This window comes from Podarcis raffonei, chromosome 13 (genome assembly GCF_027172205.1).
Source record: "Podarcis raffonei isolate rPodRaf1 chromosome 13, rPodRaf1.pri, whole genome shotgun sequence".
NCBI lineage: Eukaryota > Metazoa > Chordata > Lepidosauria > Squamata > Lacertidae > Podarcis > Podarcis raffonei.
The window spans coordinates 14,590,965-14,616,900 of NC_070614.1; the positions used below are offsets into that span (position 1 = coordinate 14,590,965).

The 25,936-nt window shown below is 47.3% G+C and overlaps 1 protein-coding gene across 1 annotated transcript in view; it reads right to left on the reverse strand.

Annotated features, from left to right (window-relative positions):
• The window catches only part of C1QL1 (complement C1q like 1), a 52,540-nt gene extending 29,748 nt beyond the window's left edge, over window positions 1-22,792 (reverse strand). The window contains exon 1 of the mRNA XM_053362734.1: window positions 21,934-22,792. Within this exon, the coding sequence (XP_053218709.1) occupies window positions 21,934-22,542 (609 nt within the window). The 5' untranslated portion in view covers window positions 22,543-22,792. The remainder of the gene's footprint in view (window positions 1-21,933) is intronic.
• Window positions 22,793-25,936: the final 3,144 nt, after the last annotated feature.

Below are 25,936 nucleotides of genomic sequence, written 5' to 3' on the forward strand. Positions count from 1 at the left end.
TGTATGGAAGTGAGAGCTGGACCATAAAGAAGGCTGATCGCCGAAGAATGGATGCTTTTGAATTATGGTGCTGGAGGAGACTCTTGAGAGTCCCATGGACTGCAAGAAGAACAAACCTATCCATTCTGAAGGAAATCAGCCCTGAGTGCTCACTGGAAGGACAGATCCTGAAGCTGAGACTCCAGTACTTTGGCCACCTCATGAGAAGAGAAGACTCCCTGGAAAAGACCCTGATGTTGGGAAAGATGGAGGGCACAAGGAGAAGGGGACGACAGAGGATGAGATGGTTGGGCAGTGTTCTCAAAGCTACCAGCATGAGTTTGACCAAACTGCGGGAGGCAGTGGAAGACAGGAGTGCCTGGCGTGCTCTGGTCCATGGGGTCACGAAGAGTCGGACACGACTAAACGACTAAACAACAACAAACTTCTGTTTTCTTGCAACTATGCAGCCTTTAGAAGACATCTGCAGACATCCCTGTATAGTGAAGTTTTAAAATGTTTAATGTTTTATTATGTTTTTATATACAGTCGTACCTTGGATCTCAAATGCCTTGGCTCCCAAACAAATCGGCTCCCAAATAATCAAAAACCCGGAAGCGAGTATTCTGGTTTTTGAACGATATTCGGAAGCCGAACATCCAGCACAGCCTCTGCGGCTTATGATTGGCTGCAGGACGCTCCTGCAGCCAATCAGAAACCGCACCTTGGTTTTTGAACGGTTCCAGGAGTCAAACGGACTCCTGGAACGCATTCTGTTCGAGAACCAAGGTACGACTGTATGTTGGAAGCCGCCCAGAGTGGCTGGGGCAACCCAGCCAGATAGGTGGGGTATAAATAAGAATAAGTATGGAATAGGGCGTCCCTGTTTTCATTGGAGACATGCTGGAGGGCATGGTTTAGCATTTGAACTCAGATCTCCCAGCCCTAACTGCCAACTTTCCACCCACCGCATTCAACTTGACCACCACAAACTGGCTTCCTTGTTCCTGCAAGGCAGACCCCACCCCCACCCCCATTTGGGGTTGTTGACAATGCAATAGATCTAGAGAAGGATTACAGTCACCGAAAGGCGAGTTATTTTCCCCTGGAGACCAAAGTAGCTCTGATCACTGGTAGATAGCAATTACATGGTACATTGGTGCTCCCGAACTGCCACGGCTGATTTACGGTCATAACGATCTTGCGTCTTTCATCCACGGTGACCGGGGACAGGCAGTTTCACTGATCGGGAAAGAAGGCTGGGCGGCTTTTCCCAAAGCCATCGCAAGTCGCACTTTGGGAGTGTGGCTCAGGGAAATGCTACTCCCACAAACACAGCTTCCCACGACGCTTGAGGATCCCTCCGGCTGGGGAAGCACCTTTTGCCCCCTAACAATCCATAATGAGAAGGTGAAGCGCTTTCCTTCCAGGCACAATCATTACAACAGCCCTGAAAGGTAGGCCATGTTTGGAGGCGCGAGAAAAAGAGTAGCTTGGCTAAAGGCCACCCAACTGAGTCCATTGCTAAGGTGAGGACCACATCATACAGCCCACTTTTAGGTTGCTGGTGTATATTAACCCTGAATACCGACCTTTCCCAGGGAAGATGTTAAACAACACTTACCATGCAAAATCCCAAGTTTAGTTTCCCCAACCCCTGGTGCCACCGCCCTCCAAATATACATGACAGTAAAGAACTCCAATAAGGGACGCGGGTGGCGCTGTGGGTTAAACCACAGAGCCTAGGACTTGCCGATCAGAAGGTTGGCGGTTCAAATCCCCGCGACGGGGTGAGCTCCTGTTGCTCGGTCCCTGCTCCTGCCCACCTAGCAGTTCGAAAGCACGTCAAAGTGCAAGTAGATAAATAGGTACCGCTCCTGTGGGAAGGTAAATGGTGTTTCTGTGCGCTGCTCTGGTTCACCAGAAGCAGCTTACTCCTGCTGGCCACATGACCCGGAAGCTGTACGCCAGCTCCCTCGGCCAATAAAGCGAGATGAGCGCCGCAACCCCAGAGTCGGCCACGACTGGACCTAATGGTCAGGGGTCCCTTTACCCTTTACCTAGTGAGGCTGAGAGGGGGGTCTTGTCATCAAGGCAGCCCAAGACCTCCATACATACCTCCCAGCCTTGCACGCAGCGGTTTGACTTCACCCCCATAGGCACACTCCATTGTCTCTCGACCGCAATGGATGCCAGCAACAAATCAAGCGCAGTTCTGATCACCTCCTCATTCATGCAAGGAGGAATTTTTAACTCTCTGGTCCCTGCAAGTCAATCTGCCCCCTGCTGACTGTTTCAAGTCAAGACGGGCAAGTGCTAGCCCAGAAATGGAAGCAAGAAGGAATTCTGACGAAAGAAGAATGGCAGACGAAATTAAGGGACTATGCAGAATTGGACAAAATGACAGGAAGGATTCGAAACCTGCGGGACCAGAGATTTACAGAAGATTGGAAGAAGTATATGAATTATTTGAAGAGCAACTGCAATCAACAAATTACACTAGTAGGACTACAAGAAGTTTTGTAAGGCGAAATATACGAAGTGTTACAAAGCAGAAAAAGATGGAGATATTAATAATAATAATAATAAAATTTTTTATTTATATCCCACCCTCCCCAGCCGAAGCCGGGCTCAGGGCGGCTAACAACAATAAAACAGTACAAAAGTACAACACAAACAACACTCTAAAATCATTCATTATAAAATTAATTAATATTAGTTATGAGTCTGAAATGTAATACGGAAAATAAGAAATGCATACTAAGAGATTAGATTGGAAAATTTTCAGACAGGACTGAAAGTAAAAAAAACTGAATAAGATGTAAAAGTACTGTATGTTTAATTATTGTTGAAAATGGTATGTTAAAAAACTAATAAAAAATTATATATATATGGGCAAGTGCTGAGCATAGTTGTGTTCTCTTGGGGGCACTGTGGGCCAGTCTCTGGCAAGGAGGCTACCCACAGGCCGGCAACTCCCAAGCGCTGCCCGCTCAAGTGTTTGGGGAGCAGGATTTGGGAAGATGATGCCCAGCCAACTCCAAGCCCCGACCTAGGATGAACTTGCCCTGTGTTTGCTCTGCATACCTTTAAATAGCAAGCAAGCTTTATCGGCAAACTGGTTTCAGCCTGGAGTGTGAACTGGGGATCCTGCGGTGTGTGTTGCAGAGGGAAGTGCAGGGTGGGAGGCATATTTCCAAATGCTGGGAACTATAAATAAACCCGAGACATTGAAAAAAATCCATCAGCTACCTTGTCTTTCTTCAAACATGTTTAGGGTCAGGTTTGTACAGCGAGGAAGGAAGTGACGGCAGCAGACTGACCCAGGGTTCATGAATTCAGGGACGGGGAGGCTGCAAAACAATACCCCCTTGCAGTTGCACCATTCAGACAAGAAGAGTGTTCCCTTGAGTGTGAAACTAGGGCTGCCACTCCTGTCGGTCCCCAAGCACTGCTCCTGTGGTTTTAACAGGGACTCCAAGCAAAAATACAGCAGGTGCAGTTTTCCCTTTTCGTTGCCCCTCTCCACAGCAGGGAGAGCTGCCCCCGTTGCATTTCTGCATTCAGTTCGCGAGGTAAAGGCACAGGGAGAAGAAGATGGTTGAGTTTTGTGCAGTGCAAAAAAAAAGGGGGGGGGGAAGCACAACTCTTAAGTCCAAGCGTCTGGAGGGTAGAAGGCTGCTCAGAATCTGCCAATGAGACTCTGTTTGCAGCGCAAAGAGGACAGCAAGTGATGCCGGGAATGGAATAGTTAACAAGGTAAAGGGTAAAGGTAAAGGGACCCCTGACCGTTAGGTACAGTCGTGGACGACTCTGGGGTTGTGGCACTCATCTTGCTAGTGTGGCGCTCAGAGCCAGTGTGGTGTAGTGGTTAAGAGCGGTAGATTGTAATCTGGGGAACCGGGTTCGCGTCTCCGCTCCTCCACATGCAGCTGCTGGGTGACCTTGGGCCAGTCACACTTCTCTGAAGTCTCTCAGCCCCACTCACCTCACAGGGTGTTTGTTGTGGGGGAGGAAGGGAAAGGAGAATGTTAGCCGCTTTGAGACTCCTTCGGGTAGTGATAAAGCGAGATATCAAATCCAAACTCTTATTATTATTATTATTGGCCGAGGGAGCCAGCATACAGCTTCCAGATCATGTGGCCAGCATGACTAATCCACTTCTGGTGAACCAGAGCAGTGCACGGAAACGCCATTTACCTTCCTGCCGGAGCGGTACCTATTTATCTACTTGCACTTTGACGTGCTTTCGAACTGCTAGGTTGGCAGGAGCAGGGACCGAGCAACAGGAGCTCACCCCATCGCAGGGATTCGAACCGCCGACCTTCTGATCGGCAAGTCCTAGGCTCTGTGGTTTAACCCACAGCACCACCCACGTCCCTATAGTTAACAAAGGGGTTGCCAAATGAGCAGAAGAAAATTGGACCTTGCTGTCTCTAGGGTATTTCACAGCAGCTTCATCTGCAGAAATCAGATGCCTAGTTGATAACAACAACAACAACAACAAGACCCCACATAGTGAAACGTCAAACATTAAAAACTTCCTCAAACAGAGCTGCCTTCAGATGTCTTCTACAACTTGTATAGTTCTTTATATCCTTGGCATCTGATGGGAGGGTGTTCCACAGGGCAGACGCCACCGCCGAGAAGGCCCTCTGCCTGGTTCCCTGTAGCTTCACTTCTCGCAGTGAGGGAACTGCCAGAAGGCCCTCGGAGCTGGACCTCAGTGTCGGGGCTGAACGATGGGGGTGGAGACGGTCCTTCAGGTATACAGGACTGAGGCTGTTTAGGGCTTTAAAGGTCAGCACCAACACTTTGAATTGTGCTTGGAAACGTACTGGGAGCCAATGCAGATCTCTCAGAACCGGTGTTATGTGGTCCCGGCGGCCACTCCCAGTCACCAGTCTAGCTGCCGCATTCTGGATTAATTGCAGTTTCCGGGTCACCTTCAAAGGTAGCCCCACGTAGAGCGCATTGCAGTAGTCCAAGCAGGAGATAACCAGAGCATGCACCACTCTGGTGAGACAGTCTGCAGGCAGGTAGGGTCTCAACCTGCGTACTGGATGGAGCTGGCAGGCAGCTGCCCAGGACACAAAACGGACCTGTGCCTCCATGGACAGCTGTGAGTCCAAAATGACTCCCAGACTACGCACCTGGTCCTTCAGGGGCACAGTTACCCCATTCAAGACCAGGGTTGCCCACACGTACCTGTCCTCTGTCCCCCAGAAACAATACTTCTGCCTTGTTGGGATTCAATCTCAATCCATCTATAAAACCATATATTCTAAATACACCACAGTCTCTGCTGTCCTTCATTCCAAGGAAACAAAACCCTGAGGAAAGCACAGGCACCCCTGATGTCTCTCGCCGCTCCGAGACTGAGGTAGCGCCTAATTAACAATGGAGGAGACCAGAAACCAACAACAAAAATAAGGTAACACGAATCCTACATTATTATTTTTTAAGAAAATAGAATAATAGGCTCTCTATTATTAAAATATCCTCATCTTACAAAGGGAAATAACCTAAAGGGATAAAAGTCCTCAAAATATCCAAAGCACGTTCAGAGATTTCGGATTCAAGGATTTCACTTGCTCGTGCCTGCACATCAAACTGTTGTTCACGGCGGAGGAGCCCGGGGCTAGTGAGGAAGTTGGCAATCCTTGAACCCAGCCCTTTGCCCAAAATGTTGGTTTCCCCCAGAGAGAGCTAGAGCTGTGCAGAGCCAGCTAGCATCTCATCATCCCACTGGCCAGTTGCCAGGAGACTGTGAAACCTTGGGGGAAATGAATTCGCGGATGTTGTCGCCAGCAGCATGAAGGCACGCATGAAAATTCTCCCTTTGATGCAACTCCTGTGGGACAGTCATCTTGCACTTTTAATAGTTGCACTGAAGGGCGTTGAGCATTTCTGAGCGTGGAGCTGAACATGGCGGGTTCTCTCCCCCCCCACATCCTGAATTATACGAGGCTGCTTTGAAATAACTGCTTTGGAGATATATATATTTGTAGCCAGTTAGGTACGAGCTGATTCCCTTTGCAGGGAAAACACCCTCTGAAATGTGGTGCCCTTGGGATTCTATTTTTAAAAACAGACATGCTGTCTCCTTCAGGGACCAGAACTCTGAGCATGCTCAGAAACCCCCGGCCAGCGGCTCCGATCAACTTTTAAAATAATAATGAAAAAATTGCCAAGTCTCTTGTGGAGAAAGGGAACGGAAGGTGCCGCTGAGGGAGGTTTGTGTGTGTTTGCGTGGCGCTGGGAGTAGCGTGGTATTATTAGAATGTAGGTTTCAGCAAAGATCATTTTTATTTAACCATAGGGCACAGCAGTGCTAACAATAACGAAATGTTGCGAAATGGCAGATCATACTTTAATTTCAGTTCTAAGCCTGGGAGCGGCATTGCAAACTTCCAGCAAAGCCGACTCTTAAAGGTGCAGGAGCCCAGAAAAAAACAACAACCCATCAGGCTCTTATACTCAATGCTAGAGACAGTCCTCCTTGCTGAATTTGCGCCTGCCGTCGTGCAGCTGTAAATGGCACAAGGACTCTTCCTTAGATAAAGAGCGTCTCCAGAGATCCCTTTTATTTTGCAGCCCTGATGATTTGTGCTCATGATAGTGTCAGGCAGATCCTGTTGCAAGACTTGTTTTTGGAACTGCAAACGTTTCGGGGCAGACCTACTGCTTCATGCCCAGTAGCTTCCTGCGAAATCCTGTAATTTTGCTTATTGCAAATCACAGAATCGTAGAGGGTCATCTAGGCAGGAATCTTTTGTCAAACTCGGGCCTCAAACCCATGAACCTGAGCTGAAGAGTCTCGTGTTGTTCTACATGTTCTGTTTTATCTGTATTTTTTGTTACGCTATAGCCAGGGCTGGCCGGACCATGAGGCAAGGTGAAGCAAACACCTCAGGAGGCAGAATCCACAGGGGCAGCAGATCCTGATGTCAATATTTATACAGGGCCAGCCCAACCAACTGGCAAGGTGAGGTGACTGCCTCAGGCGGCAGAATCCACGGGGCAGTACAGTATATCCCTATGTCAATCTTTTTCCCCCCTCTTGTTCCTAATGTACACCTCCCCTCACCCTTTCTTCCCTGGCAAGCAGGGCTGGCACTGTTTTAGGGTCTGCCTCAGGTTCCAAAATGTGTTAGGCCGGCACTGGCTACAACGCAAGAGTGCCCCTCGGGATGACAATAACAGACCCTCCAAGTGTCCCTGTTTTCCAGGGACAGTCCTGGATTTACAGAAGCCATCCCAGTTTCTGATTCGATCCCAGTATTTTCCACTTTTCCTTAGGACATTTCTATTTTCATCAGAGAAATGTTGGAGGGTATGGAGTTATGCAAGCCCTGAGCCAAGGAGATAAGATAAGATACAACCTTTAGAAGACGTCTGAAGGCAGCCCTATGTAGAGATGTTTTTTTTAAAAAAAAGTTTAATGCTTTATTATCTTTTAATATTATGCTGTTTTTAAGTCACATTTTAATCAATGTTTTATATTTGCTGTTAGCCGCCCTGAGCCCAGTTTTTAAACTGGGAAGGGCGGGGTATAAATAAAAAAATTATTATTTATTATAATATATGTTGGGAGTTGCTCAGAGTTGCTGGGGCAACCCAGTCAAATGGGTGGGGTATAAATAATAAAATTATTGTTATTATTGTTATTATTATTATTATTATTGAATGGGACATACTTATTTTCCTCGGAGGATTGTTGGAGGGTATGCAATAATGCAATACTGGGATTGCAATACTGATGAAGCAGGATTGTGTGAGATCTAATCTAAATCCACCACAAATGCCCTACTACTTCTTCAATGACATGATGGAGAATATACCTGCCCCCCCAAAAAAACACCCCAATAGTCTGGAGGTGCCCAAAGGTGCCAACACTATTGTTCAGTTAAGGTGGCTGACTACTTAAAGAGCTGGGGGATTTTGCCCCTTTAATAGCTGTGTCAAAGAGGGACTTTGTATGATACACCTTTGTATGAATAGCTGAAACGGCCCCTGCTGAAATTCCCTCTTCCTCATAACTATTAAGGGGGCAGGGACCCTGTTCTCTTTGGCAGCTGCCCCCCGCCTCTTCTAATCTGCCCCCCTCACTCCTCTCTAGCTAACAGTCCTGTGGCTTTGTAGCAATTCCACCAAATTGGCCCTCCAGTCTCTACGCTCTCCCACCTCCAGGTAATGAATGATGCCAAGGAACCTTAATTGGCTAAATTTGATAGCGACGGACGTCAGGTTTCAGCTCTAATTGACCACAAAACCATAGGCCCAGAACGGAGCCAGCGCGTTGCTGCTGCCCTGTGCCAGGCCCCCTGGGGCAAACCAGAGTCATTTGCCACCCTCCCTTGGGCACACAGAGAACTTGGCTCTGCTGCCCGTGGAAAGATTTTCTGTACATCCAGCTCTGTAAGATTTCTGTAAGCTTCATCAAGGCCTGGAACATTGTGGGTGGGGAGTACAACAGAGCATGCACAAAGTGTTTTCCTGTCACTGTTGTAGCCTCAGATCAATCCAGCATCTTTATATAGCTTCTGGTGAATGCTGAAGACACAGATCTTTACTCTGGCTTTTGACACTTGGGGTGTATTTTTGGTGGCGCTGTGGGTTAAACCACAGAGCCTAGGACTTGCCGATCAGAATCCCCGTGACGGGGTGAGCTCCCGTTGCTCGGCCCCAGCTCCTGCCAACCTAGCAGTTTGAAAGCACGTCCAAGTGCAAGTAGATAAATAGGTACCGCTCTGGCGGGAAAGTAAACGGCGTTTCCGTGTGCTGCTCTGGTTCCCCAGAAGTGGCTTAGTCATGCTGGCCACATGACCTGGAAGCTGTACGCCAGCTCCCTCAGCCAATAAAACGAGATGAGCGCCGCAATCCCAGAGTCGGTCACGACTGGACCTAACGGTCAGGGGTCCCTTTACCTTTAAGTCATTTTTAGCTGTTTTTAATACTGTGTTTTAACCTGGCCTGGGGCCTTTGGGTGAAGACCAGGCAAAGAAATAGCTCAGGACACAATACCTCAAGGTCCACCTCTCTCCATATGTACCTACTTGGACCTTGAGATCATCTTGTGAGGCCCTTCTTCATGAGCCTCCTCCACAAGAGGGACAGAGGGTGGCAACATGAGAACGGGGCCTTTTCTGCAGTGGCTCCTCGTTTATGGAATGCTCTCTCCAGGGAATCTTGCCTGGCACGTTCATTATACACCTTTAGGTAAAAATGTTCCTCTTCAACTAGGCTGACTGACATCTGATACCCTTTTTCAAACGTGCTGTTGGAAGGGGGTTATGGGTTTGTTTTTGTTTCAATTATATATTTTGTGTTTCTTTCTTGTACTTTATTTTTGTTCCCAAAATTTTTTTTATTGGTTTTCACACTTATCACATAAAAAAGATACAAAAGAAAAGAAAAACATCACAATACATAAAAACAAAGAAAAACACATAAAAAAGAAATATTACTTCCAACTCCTAATGTCATTACATTGATAACTGACTTCCTCAAATCCCCTCTAACTGAATTTCATTATATCACCTGTTTAGCAGTTCTCCAAATTCGTATTTCTAATAATATTAACTTCATTCTTTCTCGTCCTTTAAAAGTTGTGAGCCACTCTGAGATCTAAATACAGTGGACGCTCGGGTTGCGAACGTGATCCGTGTGGGACGCACGTTCGCAACCTGCAGCATTCGCAACCCACAGCGCCACATCTGTGCATGTGCAGGTCACAATTCGGCGCTTCTGCGCATGCACAAAGCGCAATTTAGTGGTTCTGCGCATGCGTGAGCGGCAAAACCCGGAAGTAACCTGTTCCAGTACTTTTGGGTTCGGTACAGTACGCAACCCGAAAACGCATGACCTGAAGCGTCTGTAACCCAAGGTATGACTGTAATCATAATAATGATAGCAATACCAACTGCCATCTCTGGAGTTACCAACTTTTTTTTTAATCAACCCCATCTCTTGTGCAGCAAGCATCGGCAAATGGTCAGTGTTAAGTTGTGGGTGAACATATCAGACGACACAGCGATTCTTCAAACAGCTCTTGTTTATTCACAGGCCAGGCCAGAACTGAACTGAAGCATTCAGTCAGCCTGCTTATATAGAGCTCCAGTACAACGTAACTGTAACAATTTTCTAAAACTATCCAATCACTGAATGTCACTTTCAATCCCTTATTTGCATAACTATCTACAGTATCCCCCTGCCAGCCCAGGGTGAGAACTTCAGTACATAACACCCAGCCTTAACTCTCTGCCAGGTATGGAGAACCTTTGGCTATCCATAGTTGGCTGAGCTACAACTCCCATCAGCTCTGGCCATGCAAGCTGGGGCTGATGGGAGTTGTAGTTCTGCCACATCTGGAGTCCCAAAGCCCCCCCCCCCCGCACCTGTTTTATGCCATGAAAAATGTCCCTTCTCAATTCAAGCAGATCAAAGTGGTTGCTAAAAGCTCAGGAGCTGCCAAGGGACCTTTTTTTAAAAAACCCTGATCTGTGGGTAATAGCTATTCCCACAAACATCAGGTTTCCACATTAGATAGTTTGGCTTTCTATCTAGGCAGCCGTCATTTTTCCTTGCTCTCTCGGCTTTCCAGGTTCATCAGGCTGACTCCTTCTGATCTGTGCACTCTGCAACACGGTTAAAGCTCCTGTTCCAAGTGACACGGCTCACACAACCAAGGGGAACGATACAAAATGCGCGAAAATGATTATTTCATCGGGGCGAAACATGACAGTATAATTGCTCTCGAATCAGCTTCAGCCCAGATCAGTTTTGTAGTTTCTGTGTGTTTACCGGCTTCGGTGGATGAAATAATTAGACCCAATTGCTGCAATTGAGAAGCAATCTATATGGTCGGTGCGGCAAGGTAGGAATCGCATAGGACAGCTTTCTCCTTTGGATTGCTTCATCCACAGAAAACTACCGTGACAGGTCTATCCTAGAGCTGTTCCTGAACACTGAGGGTTGTTGGTTTTCTATATGCAGGAAAGTGTGTTTATGTATGTGTTCAGACATCTGCAGAATGAACTAGTACAATCCCAAGAGGGCTGTATTTTCATGGTGTTGAGATCTGACTGTCTGAAGCATCTGCTCATTTATGCAGAGAAGTTGGTCCAATAATAGTAAGAGATTTTGTTCTGTGGGTCCCAGGCAGCAAACCCCTTTATATTAAACCTACTTTTATGATGAACTGAGTTCTGAAAACATTCTTATTGCCCTCCCGTAGATAGAGACTGCAACGGGCACTAAAACGTCTTTTAAAACACACACAACCTATTCACTGCTTCTTTGCCATCAAAACACCTTTTGTTTCCAACAGCTTGAGCTTCAAACCAAAGGAATTATTGTATGATGTCTTGGGGGTGGCGGGGTGGGACAACAAGAGACCAGGCTGCCAACTGATGGGGAGGAAATGCCTGGGTGTGATTTCGCAGCATGGAGATCAGTATTATCACCTGCTGATTTCTAGACATATCTGCTGCTGCTGAAGATACACCTACAGAAACAAATTATTCAGAAGTTGGCAACCCCTAACAGAGAAGGCAAAGTCATTAGAGCTTAAGCCGTATCTAGGCTTTGTACAATGTGAATGCTTGCTGAAATGTATAGATACTCCTTAGCCAAGGAAGCTCGTTAAATGGTTAAGAAAATGACAAGGAAATCCTAGGTTCAGTGCTATGATTGCCAACTGACCAAAAAGAATTAGTTTAGGGTGTTCTTATGCCTTTAACAGGACGCGGGTGGCGCTGTGGGTTAAACCACACAGCCTAGGACTTGCTGATCAGAAGGTTGGCGGTTCGAATCCCTGTGACAGGGTGAGCTCCCGTTGCTCGGTCCTTGCTCCTGCCAACCTAGCAGTTCGAAAGCACATCAAAGTGCAAGTAAATAAATAGGTGCCGCTCCGGCGGGAAGGTAAACGGTGTTTCCGTGCGCTGCTCTGGTTCACCAGAAGCAGCTTAGTCATGCTGGCCACATGACCCGGAAGCTGTACGCCGGCTCCCTCGGCCAATAAAGCGAGATGAGCGCCGCAACCCCAGAGTCGGCCACGACTGGACCTAATGGTCAGGGGTCCCTTTACCTTTACCTTTATGCCTTTAACAGGAGTTTGGGTGGCAGCCAAAAGCTGGGTTTTTTATGTATATAGAAAGCATTACACCTGCCGCTGTCCAAGCCGTGAGTTTCTGTTAGAGGCTGAGCCATAAACTAAACCAGTCATATACTATCTTTGAGTCCCACCTCCCCAGATGAAAAATGCTTGGCCTACCTTACTAGGTTGTTGTAAGCATTCCTGTGACGTCAGTAGTTTTAAGCACACCGAGCGACAACAGGAAGAAATGCTACGTTATTTTGCACCCACAAGAACTCTCCTTCCTACCATTCCTAGCTAAGCATCTTGTTCACGAGGCTGTCGCTGAGAAGGGTTGCCAGCTTTTGAACAGGGTCCTGCCCCTATGCTTTTTGAAAGCAGCTCGATCTGTTTGTATTAGCAGGTGACTATGCTACTATGCTAATTCTTGATGCCGAAGAATTGATGCTTTTGAGGAGGAGGAGACTCTTGAGAGTCCCATGGACTGCAAGAAGATCAAACCTCTCCATTCTGAAGGAAATCAGCCCTGAGTGCTCACTGGAAGGGCAGATCGTGAAGCTGAGGCTCCAATACTTTGGCCACCTCATGAGAAGAGAAGGCTCCCTGGAAAAGACCCTGATGTTGGGAAAGATGGAGGGCACAAGGAGAAGGGGACGACAGAGGACGAGATAGGTGGATAGTGTTCTCAAAGCTACCAGCATGAGTTTGACTAAACTGCGGGAGGCAGTGGAAGACAGGAGTGCCTGGCGTGCTCTGGTCCATGGGGTCACGAAGAGTCGGACACGACTAAACGACTAAACAACAACATGCTGATCTCTGTACCAGCAAAAAGCCTAGGTTTCTGACTTCTGCACATCAAGCAGCTTTTAAGGGTGCAAGAGTAAGCCAGACCGGGTCACTTTTTCCAGTTAGCTGGCAACCCTGTTGCCAAGATGATAAGGAGATGAAGGAATGTCTCCTGCCCTTGTCTCTTGGAACGGTTCCTGTTTGCATCCCAAGCACCAGGGATCTGCTTGGGAAAATACACTGTCATCTGAGCAGTTAGCCGAAAGCTGTTTAGCTCTCCTGACCTAAGAAACCCCAGGCAGAGACCTGGGAGGCGGAAGGGAAGGTTTCTATAGCAAATGATTCTTCTGCCCTATAGGCAACGACTGCTGGGTTTTCCTTTTGTCTTCTGGGGTGCACAACTGAGCCTTCGAAATGCAAATAGACGAGGGGGAAATTGAGAAGAGAGGGAGGAGAAAAATACATTTGCTGATTGGGAAGTTATTAAATATTTAAAGTCACAGAGCCCGCCGGCCTTTTAGACTTTCCATATCTACAAAATGACTCACATATATATACAGACAGAGAGAGAGAGAAAGATCCTTAACTACCCTCCCCATCTCTCTCTAGTGCTTGACACTGAGAAAAAAATCAGGTGTGACATTCAAGGTGTGACAGAGCATCCCCATTAAAAGTTGAGAATCTGTGCTTTAAAATCACATGCTGTTTTCTTTCCTTGTCTATTTCTCTCTCTCTCTCTCTCTCTCATTTTCCTCCAAGAGAAGGGGGTGGGTTTCGGTGACACTGTGCATTGTGGAGGGGAGTAAAAAAGGTAATAAGACTATTCTCAAAGAGCATCTTTTGCAACACAGCATCAACAGGTATTGCAGCATCTCCCAAGGTGAGGCTGATGATAAAACAGGTAGGACAGTATGGAGAAAGACTCTGCCCCTTTTGTCCCCCCCCCAAAGGAAAACTCCCCTTTCCTCATCTTTTTGTTCTTATTTCCCAGTTATATACCTGATTATGACCTTCACTCCTCCAGTTCTGCCACCCTCAACCATCCAAGATTTCTTCCCTCCCTAACTGACAGCATTATTATTATTATTATTATTATTATTATTATTATTATTATTCCTTTCCGCCCTATACATGCAAGACTTGGGGCGGTCCACAAGTTAAAATCACAATATAAAAACCTAAAATACATAACAAAAACAAAAACAGCCCCATAATCCCCCTCTCTTTTCTGTTTTATATCTGGAACGTCTAGACATACCTTTGATTACTTTAAAAGGGCATTCGACACATTCATGGAGGAGAAAGCTATCAATGGCTGCTAACTATGGTGACAGTATACAGTGGTACCTCAGGTTAAGTACTTAATTCGTTCCTGAGGTCTGTTCTTAACCTGAAACTGTTCTTAACTTGAAGCACCACTTTAGCTAATGGGGCCTCCTGCTGCTGCCGCGGCGCTGGAGCACAATTTCTGTTCTCATCCTGAAGCAAAGTTCTTAAGCCGAGGTACTATTTCTGGGTTAGTGGAGTCTGTAACCTGAAGCGTATGTAACCTGAAGCGTATGTAACCTGAGGTACCACTGTACTATTATATAACATATGGGGGACAAACAGCAGGGGCGGACTTTGGTCATATGGCACTCTGACAAAGGACAAAATTTAGGCAAATTTAGACTTTACAGAGAGCCGCCCGCCTGTATCTTAGCTATTATGTATTATTTCCCTTCAAAATATGGTAGGCCAGTCCTTCTGAGTATGTGGGAAGGGACTTTATGCTACAATTCCCAGAGCTTCCTGGGAGAAAGGACTGACTGTCCGGCCGGCCCTCCCATGAGGCGGACTGAATCGGCCGCCTTGGGCGGCGGAATCCCATGAGACATCAACCCCCCAACAGGGTTGCGCAACTGTGGCTTCTGGCGAGATCTCATGAGATCTCTCATGAAGCCACTGCCGCATGACCCTGGTATTCGAAAGTATGGGCAGGCAAACTAAGGCCCGGGGGTCAGATCCGGCTCAAACGCCTTCTCAATCCGGCCCGCGGATGGTCCGGGAATCACCATGTTTTTACGTGAGTAGAATGTGTCCTTTTATTTAAAGTGCATCTCTGGGTTATTTGTGGGGCATAGGAATTCGTTCACTTTTTTTCCAAAATATAGTCCGGCCCCCCACAAGGTCTGAGGGACAGTAGACCGGCCCCCTGCTGAAAAAGTTTGCTGACCCCTGGGAGTATTCATTCTCACAGTGAGTAGTTCTCACAGATGCTTTGCTCCCCTGTGATTCCCAGAATCCTCTGCTACACAGGAGCCTGCAGCCAACCCTCACTATCCCTGACCACTGAATACTTTGCTGGTTGGAGCGCATGGGAAATGTCCGGCAACATCTAGGGGGCCACAGGTACCCCCCACCCGATCTGGAACCACGGCTTTGTGGCTGACACACAGGGTTTGCTTGGAGGCTGAGGCAATGTCTAAAGGATTCCGTAAACTTGAAAACCTTATCTTACCTCCTGATTTTTCCCTTAAGGTAAAGGGAAAGGGACCCCTGACCATTAGGTCCAGTCATGGCCGACTCTGGGGTTGCGGCGCTCATCTCGCTTTACTGGCAGAGGGAGCCGGCGTACAGCTTCCGGGTCAAGTGACCAGCATGACTAAGCCGCTTCTGGCGAACCAGAGCAGCACACGGAAACGCCGTTTACCTTCCTGCCAGAGTGGTACCTATTTATCTACTTGCACTGGCATGCTTTCAAATTGCTAGGTTGGCAGGAGCAGGGACCGAGCAACGGGAGCTCACCCCATCGCGGGGATTCGAACCGCCGACCTTCTGATCAGCAAGTCTTAGACTCTGTGGTTTAACTCACAGCACCACCCCTGCTTGAAATGCTACCTTTTCTGTGTATGCAAGGGGAATGAATAGGGAAATGAGCGAGTGCCATGCACAAAGAAGCCTTCGCGCATCTTGTGTTGCTTACATTCCTGGAGCATGCGATTTGATTGCCCCACTGTAGATGCTGGGATATGAGGTCTAAACCTCTGTTTATGGGGACCAAACCCAGCAAGAAGGCAACGAACCCTCATAAATCCTTGAAAATTCCTTGGGCCTTAAATTTGGGCACAAAAACCTGTTTTGAATGCTAGGGCTCAGAACGCCATAGTGAGGAGAGTGCTCTGAGCATGTGAAGAGTGCATATTTTTCATCACTTTCCCTAACACTCTTAGGACTGGAGATCATTTTCCCCACTGCTGAAGCCTTGGAAGCCATCTTTTGTGACTGAAGTAAAGTATATCAAGCACACCTCTGGCCCAAATTTTTTTTCAGGATAACACATCATGCACATGTATGGCTGTGCGCACACCATACATGTAAAGCACATGACGCCCCACAAAGAATCTTGGGAACTACAGTTCCCACAACCCCAGTGCTTAGCTTATTTTTGTTAGTTGTTATTTTGTTAATACTGTTTTATAGATTATAAATGCTTTTATTGTGAATCACATAACACAGCTTTTTCTGTAATTGTGATGTTTAGCTTACATTTCAGCTGCTGTTTCGTGAACAGGGTTTTAGGGATTGCAATTGTTTCGTTGACGATTTGCTAGTTATTTTATATCAGCTATGCTGTGTTGGTGATGTTCTATTACACGCTTTGCTATGTTCATATCACTTATTGCTTGTAAGCTGCTTCGAGATTCCTCTGAGTGAAAAGCAGAGCAGAAATACAAGGAATCAAATCTGAATCTCAGGTCATGGGTTCGACTCCCATGTTGGGCAAAAGATTCCTGCATTGCAGGGGACGGGATTAGATGACCCCCCGGGGTCCCTTCCAATGCTACAATTCTACGAAATCCACTCAAATCACCCTTCACAAACTACAGTTCCCGAGATTCTTGAGAGAAAGCCACATGCGTTAAATACGGCGCATACACAGCCTTCATATTTAAGGCACCCCCAAGACTCTTTGCTGCTTTGTGCTGCGACAAACCAACGCAGCTGCCCTTCTGGAAACAAATCAGCAAAGGATAGTTAAAAGGCCCCTTGAAACGAGACAGAACATCTCAGAGAACACCGTAGCGGAAAAACTCTTAAAAGTCCGCATGGCTGCCTTTTAACAAGACCTCACTGGGCAGGGAGCAGCCAAGATGGAGCCTTCTCTTCTCCCTGCCTTGTCACCTTGACATAAGAAGGATACACAGTGGTACCTCAGGTTAAGAACTTAATTCGTTCTGGAGGTCTGTTCTTAACCTGAAACTGTTCTTAACCTGAGGTACCACTTTAGCTAATGGGGCCTCCTGCTGACGCCATGGCGCAATTTCTCATCCTGAGGTAAAGTTCTTAACCCAAGGTACTACTTCCAGGCTAGCGGAGTCTGTAACCTGAAGCGTCTGTAAACCGAGGTACCACTGTATTGAATAGCACTGTATGGAGAACCATGACGTCCAGGGGTTGGGCTACATAATAATAATAATAATAATAATAATAATAATAATAATAATAATAATAAAAAAAAATAATTTATACCCCACCCATCTGGCTGGGCTACCCCAGCCACTCTGGGCGGCTTCCAACAAAATATTAAAATACCGTAATACATCAAACATTACTCTAGGGGTCCCTTTACAATTCTATTATTCTGAAAGGAAGCCAGCCACACCCGTCCGGTACTGCCATCGGGTTGCCAGTGGCTACAAGCCTCCCACAAGTTTTAGGGCGGCCTGGGACAGCTTCTTCAATAGATGGAGCATGAGGCTTGGTCATCTCAGGGCTGGGGGTTCAGAAGATCATTGAACTGCAGGGGGTTGAACTGGATGACTCTCAGAGAGGTTCCTTCCAACTATGCGATTCCGTGAAGTTTTATGGCCACCTGTACTCATGAAATTCATATCCAAGGTTGAGAGGGGCAGAGCTTCTAAACCTCAGCCTTGACACCTTTTAGGGAAGCTTTTAATGTTTAATAGGTTATTATATTTTAGTGTTTTGTTGGAAGCTGCCCAGAGTGGCTGGGAAAACCCAGCCAGATGGGCGGGGTATAAATAAATTATTATTATTATTATTATTATTATTATTATTATTATTATTATTATTATTTTGCTTCAGACATGCAGAAACTTTTCACAGCCAAGATCTGGACCTGTCTAGGCATGGGAGCAGCCGGATGACAGCATAAGAAGGCCTAGGAGCCAAATGTCCTGTTTCAATGCAGACGCCTGAGTCCACCAGCAGCGCCAGAGGGACAATAGTCCTCTCCTGCGCTTTCCCCCCAGCAACTGGTATTTACAGGTATTTAGGTTCCAGGTTCAATTCCTGACATCTCCTGGTAACATCTGGAAAGATACTGCCAATCAGTGCGGCCCTTACTGAGCTTGGTGGACCTTGGTGCACCCTTTTAATGAGGGTGAAAGAGGAGAGCGCAAAATATGGTCTGAAGCTCAACATCAGTCCCTTGGACTGCAAGAAGATCAAACCTCTCCATTCTGAAGGAAATCAGCCCTGAGTGCTCACTGGAAGGACAGATCCTGAAGCTGAGGCTCCAATACTTTGGCCACCTCACGAGAAGAGAAGATTCCCTGGAAAACATCTTCCCAACATCTTTCCCTGATGTTGGGAAAGATGGAGGGCACAAGGAGAAGGGGATGACCAAGGACGAAATGGCTGGACAGTGTTCTCGAAGCTACCAGTATGAGTTTGACCAAACTGCGGGCGGCAGTGGAAGACAGGAGGGCCTGGCGTGCTCTGGTCCACGGGGTCAAGAAGAGTCGGACACGACTAAACGACTAAACAACAACAAAGGCAGCCATCTCTATGTTCCTACAACAACAGCCTCTCCCATTTGTGTGACACTGTGTGTGTGTTTGGGTTGTGATTACTCAGCAGCATGAGAACTCCATTTGACACATGTTCAGAGGCACTTAGTCCAGGGCTGAGCATTGACGTTATTGAAGGTTCGAGATCCGAGACTGGGCAAGGTGTCTTTCTTTCCTAGTGCGTGCCTTAATATAAATCATCGCTGTGTGTGTATAGTTAAGTTTGGTTCTACATTACATACTCCTCTTGTGGGAGAGGAAAGAACTCGCAAACCATTTTGGGCAATTTGGCACATTTGTCTAAGTGGAATACCAGCAACATTTTGGGAGGCCAAAGCAGCAAGTATTATGCACTGACTGAATATTAGACCCCCGCCCTTTCTGAATATCACACCTTGTGTGTTTTAACAGCTTGTTTTCAAGCTGTATATATAAGACTATCGCTAACATTTGGCTTGAAGAAACTCCTCCTGATCTGTCCCCCCTGTGGAAACTTGAAAAGACGAATAAATAGCAGCAAAGTTATTTATCCAAAAATATGGATAAATATGGATATATTTTTGTGTACTGCACATAGCTGCCTTAAAAGCAGCTGCTATTTATCCCTATTGTATTCTTATTTATCCAAATAAATAAATATAGACAAATAAGAATAAAATAGGGATAAGTAGCAGCTGCTTTTAAAGCACACACAAATATATACTCAAGATCGTATTACAGATTAGTTACCCTTCGTAGCTCACAATCAAGATGGCAAAAGGGGAATTTTCTCCACCTTTTCAATGCATACCTATGGGCGAAGTGGCGTCTCAAACTCATACTCCAACTAGCAATTGTGAGCACACAACTAAGGTCTGTGACCCTTTTTTCTGGATTAATTTTGGGGGGTTTTAAATTTTGTTTTCAGAGTACGAAGGTGGGCTTTTGTGTATGTGGTGGCATCCCTGTTTTTTTTTTTTTGTTTTTTTGTTAAGCACTGCTGAGTGATTACTGAGGGGAGGAGGCATATGAACAAAAAGAGACAGAGATGGATCTGTAACTGGATGCAACATGAAAAGCAGTTTCTGCGGAGGCCGGTCTTAATTATGAAATTCAATTAGAAAGCGTCAAGAATCCTTCCCTGCTCTCCCTCTGGCAGGATTAACTAGTGCTATCACAAAAGGGATGGTTTGATTAAGAAGGAGCTGATGAGGGAGGCGGGGGCGGGGTGGGGCCAGCCCAATCTGCATTTTACTTTCCATCATCTTAAGTCAAAGTTAAGTGTATGCATATATTTTTAAAAAATAAAATAAAAAATCTGCACAACCCAGACTCCCTTCAAAATATCCTAGGAAGTAGGGGAAGACTTCCAAATATCCCCAAAGGATTTTCTCTCTTTAAAATAAAATTAATCATAAGGGACACATATCAACTGATTCCTGAGCTTTATGTCCCAAGCTGCATTCATCTTCCTCTTTTAAAATTAAAGAGACATACGTATCAAATATTAAGAACGAAATGCAGTGAGTTCCCAGGGTCAGTAAGGGGGAAAATTCTTTCTAAGGGATTTCTTCTTTGCTCAGTGAAATTGACTGAAGCTGCAACCCAGGGGGGGAGGGTAGTGTCTCTTTGATCTCTGTGGGATTTCTGCCTGAGTAGGAATGCACAGGATCTCGCTGTACGATCCAGTGCACACTTGCCTGGGAGTTAAGATCCGGATGAGCCTTACTTCTGAGTAAGCATCAGTTCTGCCTCCCAGGAAGCTTGAGGAAGAGCCGGGGTCCTATAGGAGAGTTGAAGGGTTCTTGACAATGACCTCTTTCCTTTCCTTTTCCATCCCTCTTATTTGCAGATTATTGGGGGAGTGTATGTAAGAGGAATCTTCCTTAAAGGAAGAATTTCCAGAGGGCAGGAGTCCTTAGTCTGTCGCAGCACAGACAAGGAAGAGTCTTGTGGCAGCTGAAAGACTTAACACATTATACAGTGGCGTAAGATTTCCCCATCTAGAGTTTGCAGACTTTTCAGATGAGGTTTTTTTTTGGGGGGGGGGGGGGGACGACGACGTAAGGAAGGAAACCGAGCCACAAACTGCTGCTTAAATATTGAAGGATGAAAATTATCTATATCTGTGCATTAGAGGTTGGGGTGGGGGGGAGTGGCAAGATGCTCTGGGGTACCATTCTTCCCTGAGAAGAGGAGCTGGGAAGCGTCTGGAGAGGGTGGGTAAGGATGTGTATCACGGACCACCCCTCCTTAACTTAATCGGAGTGCGGTGGCATTTTTGAAAAAGCACCCCCTCCCCACCATGAAAGTGCAGTTATCTCAGAAGGTCTGTAAGCCTATAGGAAACATCCCCTCCACAGCTGGGGTTGCTAGTGAACAAATAACACAATCCTATGTATCTACTTGAGAGTATGTCACATGAGACTCTTAATCTCAGGGTTCTGGGTTCGAGTCCTGCATTGCTGCTGAACTAGGTGACCTTCAGGGTCCCTGCCACCACATTGCAGGTCTATTATTCTATAACTCCCATATGTGTGTGTATAGATAGATAGATATTAGACTTCTACAAAACATTGAAATGGATATGGACAACACACTATTCCAAACTCTGGGAAAAGTGGACTGCTCCTTTCCTCATCGCACATGCACACCTGGATAAGTTAAGGGTACCTTGCAGGTTTCCTAGCATACAAAGGGTTATCTTAGCAAGTAAAGGGCAAACGAAAAGAACCATTTTAAAAATAAAATAAAATAAGTGTAACTGAATTAACTTTTTGGTCTCGAAGCACTCGGCTCTTTATTGAACCACTTCCATGTCCCTGATTATTTATATTATTTGATCAGCTGAATATCTGAAGAATGACAGAATCCAGTTACAAGAAAGGAGATTCAGACTTAGCACCGGGAAGAACTTTCTGACACCGTTCAACAGTGCGCCAGACTCCCAACAAGAGGTGAACCCTCCTTTACTTGGATGATATGGATCATGGATGATATAGTTGGCATCCCTGCATTGTAGGGGGTTGGGCTGGATGACCCAACTCCACAATCCTAGCATTAAGTTTTGGGAACGGGATCGAAATATTCTGAGCCCTCTTCCAACGCAGAACTGAGCCACGGTTGGTGCTGGTATTTGGGGCTATTGGGTAGACAGTCCAATTTCATTTCTACAAGCATAATCTGCGGAGGGGCGTCTTCTTGCCCTAAAACACTGCATAATATGGGAGCGCATGATTCTTCCCTCCACCCCCATCAGGACCCCGAGGAGAGACCCCCAGCCCTCTTCCCTACCTGTCCGTTCTTGCACAGGTCCGCCCACATGCTGGTGCCGTCGCCTCCGCGCATCAAGACGTGGTAGGTGAAGAAATAGGTGCCGGGGATGTTGCACGTGAACTTGCCCGTGGTGGCCTCGTAGTTGTTGCCCAGGTTGGTCACCACGTCGTCGAATTTAAGGATCTCGTAGCCCTCGTGCGGGTTCTTGAGGCCTGCGTAAAAAGCCACGCGGGGCACCGTGGTGTAGGTGGCCGTGCTGATGGCCCCGTTGCCCAGGCCCGGCCCGGGCAAGCCAGGGGGGCCCGGTTTCCCGGGGTCCCCTTTCTCCCCCGGGGGCCCCATGGCCCCCGGTGGGCCCGGTTCACCCGGAGGCCCCGGCGGCCCGGGTTTCCCCGGCCTCCCGGGCTTGCCTTGCGGCCCTTGCACCAGCGTGGAGGGCGCGGGGAGCCCGGCGTGGCCGCTGCTGGCGAGGGTCTCTCCCGCCTCGGTCCGGATGGCGCTGGCGCTGGTGGTCTTGGCCAGGTAGGGGTCGCAGACCATGCGGCACGTGCCCAGCATCTCGTAGTGCCCGTCGATGCCCACCGAATTGACCAGCACCGGGATGAGGACCACCAAGACCAGGATCATCACCACCCCGATGGCCGCGGCCACCAAAGTTTTGCGCCCGAGGCTCAGCCGCTGCAGGGGCTGGACGCGCTGCCTCCCCGGGGTAGAAATGGTGACGGGTGGGCCGGGCGACCTGGCGAGGAGAAATAAAGGGTGATAATTTGGGGGAACCGAAACAAAACAACCACAGACGAGGTGGAAGGAGGGGCGAGGAAGCAGCAGCAGAAGAAGAGGCAAGAAGAAGAAACTTGAAAAGAAGCAGAGGATCCCCCTTTAGTTGGAGAGGAGAAAAGAGGAGCGCGCGAGCGCGCGTAAAAAACCGAGGCAGTCCTTGTTCGCGGTCTTCTTAAATATCACCCTTAAGACGGGATGCTCTGGGGTGGCCTTTTTATGCTCCACATGGAAAAGGGTTTTTCTTCTTTTCGGGGGCAGAGGAGAAAGAGAGAGAGACAGAAAGAAAAACCCCGAGAGGGAAGAAAACAGCAGAACAGAAAGGAGAGGGGAAAAAGAGAGAGATGTCTTTTTTTTCCAGCTCCTCTCTCTCTCTGCTCAGTACATCTTAGTAAGATGCTATCATTGATTTGTCTCTCTCTCTTCTCTCCCCGCTTCCCTCCCCTCCTCACTCCATCCTCCTCCACCCCCTTGGAGGGGGGAGGAGAGAAAGGGAACGCGAGATGATAGGGCTGAAAGGGAGACGCAAGAGGCATTTGGGGGAAGAGTTTGCGCCCCACCCCACATCCTCCCCACCTTTAAGGCCGAGGAAGGGACGCTGGAGCGGGGAAAGTTAGGACAGGAGTCCCTGGGCAGGAGGTCGCCTCCCTTGTTATTGTTATATTTGATTCTGGTGGTTGCTATGTTCAGCACCCACTTGAAGTCGAGGGGAGTGTATCTCCAGGGGCTAGAGGGACTTTGGTGATGTTGCTTCGTCAGCAGCTGTTGCCTGGAGAGAGACGCACCAAAATAAGGAGGGAGAGCCAAAAGTATCGACTCGAGTAGGATTTCTTGCCAGCCGTTCCAGTGTTTGGGCATTTTTTTAAGACCCGAAAGGTTGGGATGGGGGTGTTGGTTGGTGGGAAGAGCCTTTCCCGATCCCAAATTTCAGGGAAGGTCACCTTCGTCAAGGAAGGAGTAGTTAGGATGGGTTCTTGCGGAAAGGCTGCGGCTGAGTCAAAGCGAGGGTAACCTTCAGAAGCCCACAGACGATATTCCGAAGGTTTGCTTATCAGAGCGCCTCAAAATGTTTGTGTATGAATACGTGTGGATTCACGATACACACACATCATTGCCCCGAGGAAAAAAGTTAAACCCTGCTGCATGCACACAATACCTTTAAAGCACACTTAAATCACATACTTGCCCAAGAATCCTGGAATCTGTCGTTTACCTCTCAGAGCTACAGTTCCCAGCACCCTAAACAAACTAGAGTTCCCACAGCAGAATGTACTTTGAATATATGGTGCGTACACAGCCTCACATGTACACATTTTTCAAAGGATTTTTTTTTAATTTTACCGCGCTCAAGGCAGCCTGGACACCCCATTTCACTTTTCCTTGACACCTTCACCCTAATCACACAGGTTGTTGCAGCCCAGGAGAAGGCATTTTGCACATGCTTAGGTGCCCTTGGGCAGGGACGCGGGTGGCGCTGTGGGTTAAACCACAGAGCCTAGGACTTGCTGATCAGAAGGTCGGTGGTTCAAATCCCCGCAATGGGGTGAGTTCCCATTGCTCGGTCCCTGCTCCTGCCAACCTAGCAGTTTGAAAGCATGTCAAAGTGCAAGTAGATAAAAAGGTACCGCTCTGGTGGGAAGGTAAACGGCGTTTCCGTGCGCTTCTCTGGTTTGCCAGAAGCGGCTTAGTCATGCTGGCCACATGACCCGGAAGCTGTACGCAATAAAGCAAGATGAACGCCGCAACCCCAGAGTCGGTCACGACTGGACCTAATGGTCAGGGGTCCCTTTACCTTTACCTTTATGTGCCCTTGATGTTATCTGAAAGTTCACAGGGCTGAGCCTTTCTGCCCAAATATATTTTGGGAAATACGGCATGACCTTCCCCACCCCCACCCCACCCCAAAAGCAAAGGCATAGACAAGATGTGGATAATCTACACTTTTGAGGTCTTTTCATAGGCAGAGGCTGTGGAGCAGGCACAGGGAAACTCCGGCCCTCCAGGTGTTTGGGACTCCAGTTCCCATCATCCCTAGCTAACAGGACCAGGGGTCAGGGATGATGGGATTTGTAGCCCCAAACATCTGGAGGGCCAGAGTTTGGTTATGCCTGCAGTCTGGAGCAAGGATGGAGAAGCTGTGGTCATCCAGATGGGGTTGGACTCCAGTTCCCACCAGCCTTTGCTAGAGTGGCCAAAGGATGATGGAAGTCAAAGTCCAGCAACGTCTTGAGGGCCACAGTTTCCCTAAAGTGCAGGGAGCTCAGTTCCACAGAATAAAAGGACATCCGCTGAGACTTTAACACAAGAAATGATTGTTGTTCGGTGTTTACTTCTGTCACCTTTGTTTTCCAGCTTGGAACATCCATGGTTATTGTATTGTATGAACCCACAGACAGGGAAAGGCAGATAATACTCATTTTTTCAAGGTGCTGAGGCATAATATCGTCTTACTTTCCAAGGCATTGATTAGTTATTTGAGTAGGTTCAGGGCAACCTATGGAAGTCCATGCCACTGGATGCTTGGGTAGCTGTTCGCCTAGAAGTCTTCTTAAAAGAAAAAAGAAAAAGGGAGCTGACCAGATTATGAAGGATAAGATAGTCCATGACTGTTCTTAGCCTCAACAGCTAAAAAGAGAACCTCCATGTTCAAAAACAGATCTGTGATGGTCAGGGAATTTGGACAGTCAAGAGATAACATCCTGCTTCTGAGTTTCCCAGGGACGTCTGCCTTTGTTGAAGACAGTGTGCTGCAGCAGCTGGAACTTTTGCCTGATCAGGCAAGACCATTCTTAAATATATTTGGGAGACAGGGAACAGCTATGAAAAGGTTACTTTTCCCCTTACAGAAGGCCTCTATATTTTAATAGTGAGATAAATATATTCTTGGATTGCAGGGGTTGGACTAGATGACCTACAAGGTCCCTTCCAACTCTACAATTCTATGATATACCAACTATCTTAGACCCTGTGATCAGCAGGTGAAGCCTTGTTGGTGCTGCTACCGCTGGGAGCTGCCCCAGGACAGGGGCTTTTCGGTAGTGGCTCCCTGATTGCGAAATGCCCTCCCTAGTGGGGCGTGCCTGTCTCCATCCTTATTTACTTTCATGAGGAATCTGATAACCATTCTTGTTTACCCAAGCATTTGGTGGCTGAAGAATACCGCTCCTCGCAACCTCCAGATCGTTTGAAGGAAGTATGTTTTCAATTATCATTGGTTTTAGAATGCTTTAATCTGTTTTAGAAT